Source organism: Phaethon lepturus, unplaced genomic scaffold (assembly GCF_000687285.1).
Source record: "Phaethon lepturus isolate BGI_N335 unplaced genomic scaffold, ASM68728v1 scaffold32202, whole genome shotgun sequence".
In the NCBI taxonomy this organism is placed as follows: domain Eukaryota; kingdom Metazoa; phylum Chordata; class Aves; order Phaethontiformes; family Phaethontidae; genus Phaethon; species Phaethon lepturus.
The window spans coordinates 2,264-6,678 of record NW_010523115.1 but is presented as its reverse complement, the minus strand read 5'-3'; the positions used below and the strand labels follow the sequence as shown (position 1 = coordinate 6,678).

General features: G+C 51.9%; 1 protein-coding gene across 1 annotated transcript; it reads right to left on the bottom strand.

Annotated features, from left to right (window-relative positions):
* Positions 1–361: 361 nt before the first annotated feature.
* On the bottom strand, positions 362–4,108 carry PIGV (phosphatidylinositol glycan anchor biosynthesis, class V). The gene is made up of 3 exons (XM_010282032.1): positions 4,022–4,108; positions 1,453–2,610; positions 362–670 (listed from the first exon to the last, which is right to left on the bottom strand). The coding sequence occupies exons 1-3, from the start codon at positions 4,106–4,108 to the stop codon at positions 362–364; spliced, it is 1,554 nt and encodes a 517-aa protein (XP_010280334.1).
* Between the last annotated feature and the right edge of the window lie 307 nt (positions 4,109–4,415).

Sequence of the window (4,415 nt, the reverse complement as noted above, 5' to 3'; positions counted from 1 at the left end):
GACGATGCCCAGAGGTTTCCTGCCGGGCGAGAGCGGACAGACGCGGACCCCCGCCATAGCCGCTCGGCGACGGCGCTTCCCCAGCAGACGCAGGGGCCGCGACGCGTTCCCCGTCCCCGGGGGCTCCCGGGCATTTCGGCCGTCGGTAACGACAGCGGGGAGAGGGGCAGGACGCTGCAAGGAGAACAGGCCCATTTTGGACATGGTGGCAGCTCTGTACATACGCAGTAACGGAGGAGTAACGCCTTTGTAACCAAGACAACAGCATCCTTGCATATACCTCAGGGTTTTTAGCAAAAGTACGTTTCAATTCTGACCAGTGCTCCTGCCCTGCGACCCATCTGGACCAATACACCCCTCGCTATGTCCATGGCAAGAAGTTACAGTGCAGAATCAGTCCCAACAGCCAGTAGGACAGGAAAAATCCAAGAATGCATCTGCTGAGGGGGGTAATGAATCTACAGTTGAGCAGCAGCCTCACGACGGGGTTCCCAGAAGTCCCTTTCCCACAGGAACCAGGAGATTTACCGAAAAGAGACTCCTCGGAGTGAGGTGCCACGGTTTGGTTATCAGTCCCTTCGCTCCAGAGCAAAGGTTCAGATTCTTGAAGCAGGTGAGCAGAGAACCAGTACAGGACGGGAGAGGAGGAGCCAAGGAACCGGGTCAGCACCTGAAGATGACAGGCAGAGCAAAAAAATCACATAAACTGCAGGTCTTCAACTGTGACCAACCCTGCTCCTGAGGCATGGAAGGAGCCATCTACCTGCCTCAAACCAGGCTGCTGATAAAGGGGACTGAAATATGGCCCCACTTCATGGTGCTAGGATTTATTACATTGACATGAAACACCTCTCAGCTTAAACCTGCTTTATTTATTAAGACATCTGTGTAAGCAGTCAAGTGGTCCCCAGGTTTTGGACAAGCACAGTACCCAGTCGTCACCATCTCACTGAAATCTTTGTCACCATCCAGCTCAGGATTTGAAAGTCACTCTTCAGTGACTTTTTTCACTTTAGTGCCACTAACTATGTCCTAAAAAGACCTCAAATACTTGCTAGAGACTGGCGACAGGCTCTGGATCCTTTCATTGCCATCCATTAAGCTCGGCCCAACACGATAACGACCCGGTATCCTTGTCCTCCGACAGCCGATTAGCAGGGCTTGGCACATGTCAAACGCCACCCAACACCAGCCGGACCCTTTGATCCCCGTCCCAGTGTCCTTGTCACACTGAGCACCTGGCAAGCTCTCTTTGGGAACTCTCCAGCAGAGCAGAGGAACTAACTGGCTTTGGAAACTCTCTGTGGAAGTAGCTCCAAAAGAGGAAAGGCAAAACAGCATTGCCCCATGCTGCCCTGCAGCTGAAGCAGCTTCAGGCTGTGACTGTCACTGCCTCAGCTGCCACGCTGCATTCCCCTTAAAAACTCCTGTATGTTGCCATGAACATCCTACCTGCACGTGCATGCAGAAAAATCCAAACACCAGCAGGACTGTGGCATGGACCACATACACGAAGACAGAGGGGCAGCAAAATCCAGCTCTTGGTTTATCCTCTTCTTCGCTCTTTCCTCTCTCTAGACCAAGAGTTAGGCAGTGCCGGGGGTTTGCAATGATGTAGGTCCAGGCAGCCCACGAGCCCAGAAGTGTGACAGGCAAAGCAAGCACAAAATTTGGTATCTGCCTGAGCTCAAAATACCTTAGGAAGCCCACATTCCAGTAAGCATCTTGAATATAAGAATAGACCACAGGGAATCGCTGGGAGCACCAAGCGGGGCTAGCCCCGTTCATGGCTGCCAGACGATAGCCCTTGTCCAGAGCCAGCTGCAGCAGTGGCTTGGGAACAGCCTGCTCCAGGTCGGTGCCAGGGCCGCAGAACCTCACATAGGCATAATACTGAAATAAAACAAAAGGTAGAAAAATCCCGGCACACATCAGAACCACTGAAGATGCCACGCTAAGGAGTTGCTTCCACAATGGAGGGAGCTTCCTTACCGATCCTGAACCCACCTGGAGCTGGAGGGCAAAGCATTTACTGCGGGAGTAGAGAAAGAAGCCAGCATTAATAAGCCCGTTGGCGCGCACCCCAGAAGCAAGGGAGAAGAGCAGTCCACTGAGCCAGCCCTGCCCCTTCTCCAGTTGCCACATGGCACTGAACGCCAGGAAGGCAAACATGCTCTCTGAGTAAGCAGCTGCCATAAATACGTTGGCAGGGCTGACAGAAAAGAGAACGGCAGCAAGGAAAGCCACCCTGCGACACTGCAGCACAACGCAGCCCAGCTTATACAGGGCAGCGGCTGCCAGGGCAGAAAAGAGAGAATTAAGAAGTACGGCCGATAGCAGGAGGCGGCTCCGCAAACGCAGCAGCCGCTGCAAGGGCCACAGAGCACCCTCGGCCACGGCACGCACGCTCAGGGGGTACAGCGGGAGGAAGGCGCAGTTGTGCTCGTACAGGTAACCACGCTCGGCGATGAAGAGGAAGTGCTCTGCATCCCAGTGCGAGAGGCCTCCCAGCAGCCGCTCCAAGAGCAGGTCCCACAGGCCAGGCTCGGACAGGCGAGGGGGAGAGAAGGCGTCTGCAGCGTGATCTGGGATCAGGAGGTTAAACAGAGCCTGGAAAAAGAAGAGAGGATTGAAGTCCAGCAGAGATCCTCTTGTACCCTACTGAAAGCACCAAGCAGGAGGAGGACTCCTGGGTTCAAAGGGGACAGGAGGAGCACAGAAGCCAGGCTGAGGGGCTTTACAGCAAGGACACCCCTAAGACTGTGAAAAGCTGCAAACACGCGATCTTTTGAACTGAATAAAGTTCTAGAATGTATCCAGCATGAATCCTCACGGAACTGGACAGGGAAAGCTGCTCAGCCCCATGCTCAGGCACATCTAACTGTGTACGCTCGCACCGGGTACCTCTGCAGCGCTGGTAAGCCTCCTGTTCTACTGAATTTGGCATTATTATCCCAGCTGATGTACAAGGGAGAGGAGACAGAACTAGAGAAAAACATTTTCCCAGAGCAAACTGATGCAAAAGACAGCAGGCAATTCCCAGCCCCCCCAGTCTCTAGATCACCCCATCACCTCTGCAGCTCAGCGTGCACAAAGGGGTTTGCTTTCTGGAGATGAGCAAGCAGAACACACAGACCTCTGCCTCCAGGAGCTTGTGGTGCTGACCACATTTTAAAAGGCGAGAGAAAAACCCAGAAAGCTCATGAGGAGGTATATAACTTAACATGTTGTAATATAATTCCAAATGAAAATATGTTTAAACAAACCAAAAACCCCAAAAAACCTCAGCTGGTAAGTTTTGTAGCTTAACTACATGTAGATTGGGATGAGTCCCCTGCAATAAATTCAGCGTTGGCAGAGAAAGAGGCCACACTGAACAAATTGGGACTAAAAGACATATAAAGCCGCCGTTTAACCATGAAGCACACATCTGGTCTAACCAGGCCTCTGGCATTTGTAATACGGAGTCTTTCAACTCAGCTGATGGTTCCACTCAGCCCTACCCAGTGGTGACCAGGGCTGCCACAATCTGCCAGCTGGCTGGTAGCCCTGCTGCTGAAGAGCTTTCTCAGGCCGATTCCGTTTCAGGAGGGCTACGGTCACAGCTGGACTCTTTGCCGGCTGTCTCGGTACGCACAGGTAGGATGGAGTGAGCAACCAAGCTCTCCCATGCTCAGAGGAGGACGTGTCTGGAAATGAGACCTGGGAGGGATGTGCGGGAGGAGATTATCATTCCTCTTCTGTGGATAAACAGACTTCAGCCTCTCATGCTGCCAACGCAGCCTCTCGCAACAGCGGCATGAAAACAGAGTAAGTTACAAGGAAATTTGTGTAATTTTACTTAACAGCAACCTGCCTCCCTGGATGCAGCTGCTCTGTTGGTTCTCCAAAGAAGAAGATGATTTCCCAATCAAGCAGAACCATCTAGCTCACGGTGCACAAGGCAGTACTGAAGACAGAAGCCTTGGAGCAGCAAACAACAGATGCTGCAGCATCTTTGGTTCAGGAACAGGAGACTTGCCTGCAGCAGAAGTGTCAGGGCTCTGCAGCACACCGCAAACCACACAACCTCTCGGAGGTGGGGGTCTTGCCCGCTCTCCAGCTGCATTCTGAACTCGAAAGTTGCCTCAGTAGGTCACTGATGCCAAGGAAATTCTCCCTCCGGTTTTGGAAACCTGAATTAATAAACAGAGAGGACAGATAGAGAAAAGTATTTCTGGCTTCAGCCATGTTTGTAAATTATGCGCCTTTATTTACTATCAGGCACTTCAGAGGGCTGCAAATCTCTAAGAACAAGAAAGTCACTTATGAAAGAGATCATGGATCTGGGAGATGATGCAGAAGACCTCTTTGATATTGTTCCTATTAAAAAAAAAAAAGTTTCTCTGACTTCTTAACCTTGGCCAGGATGCAGA

Bases quoted from the DNA above. Each gene is read 5' to 3' on its own strand.
- PIGV (XM_010282032.1), bottom strand. From the start codon at position 4,108: ATGCAGCTGGAGAGCGGGCAAGACCCCCACCTCCGAGAGGTTGTGTGG. The intron at 2,611-4,021 runs GCAAGTCTCCTG...TTCTTTTTCCAG, and splicing joins CCCTGACACTTCTGCTGCAG to GCTCTGTTTAACCTCCTGAT. The intron at 671-1,452 runs GTAGGATGTTCA...TGTCATCTTCAG, and splicing joins TTTTCTGCATGCACGTGCAG to GTGCTGACCCGGTTCCTTGG.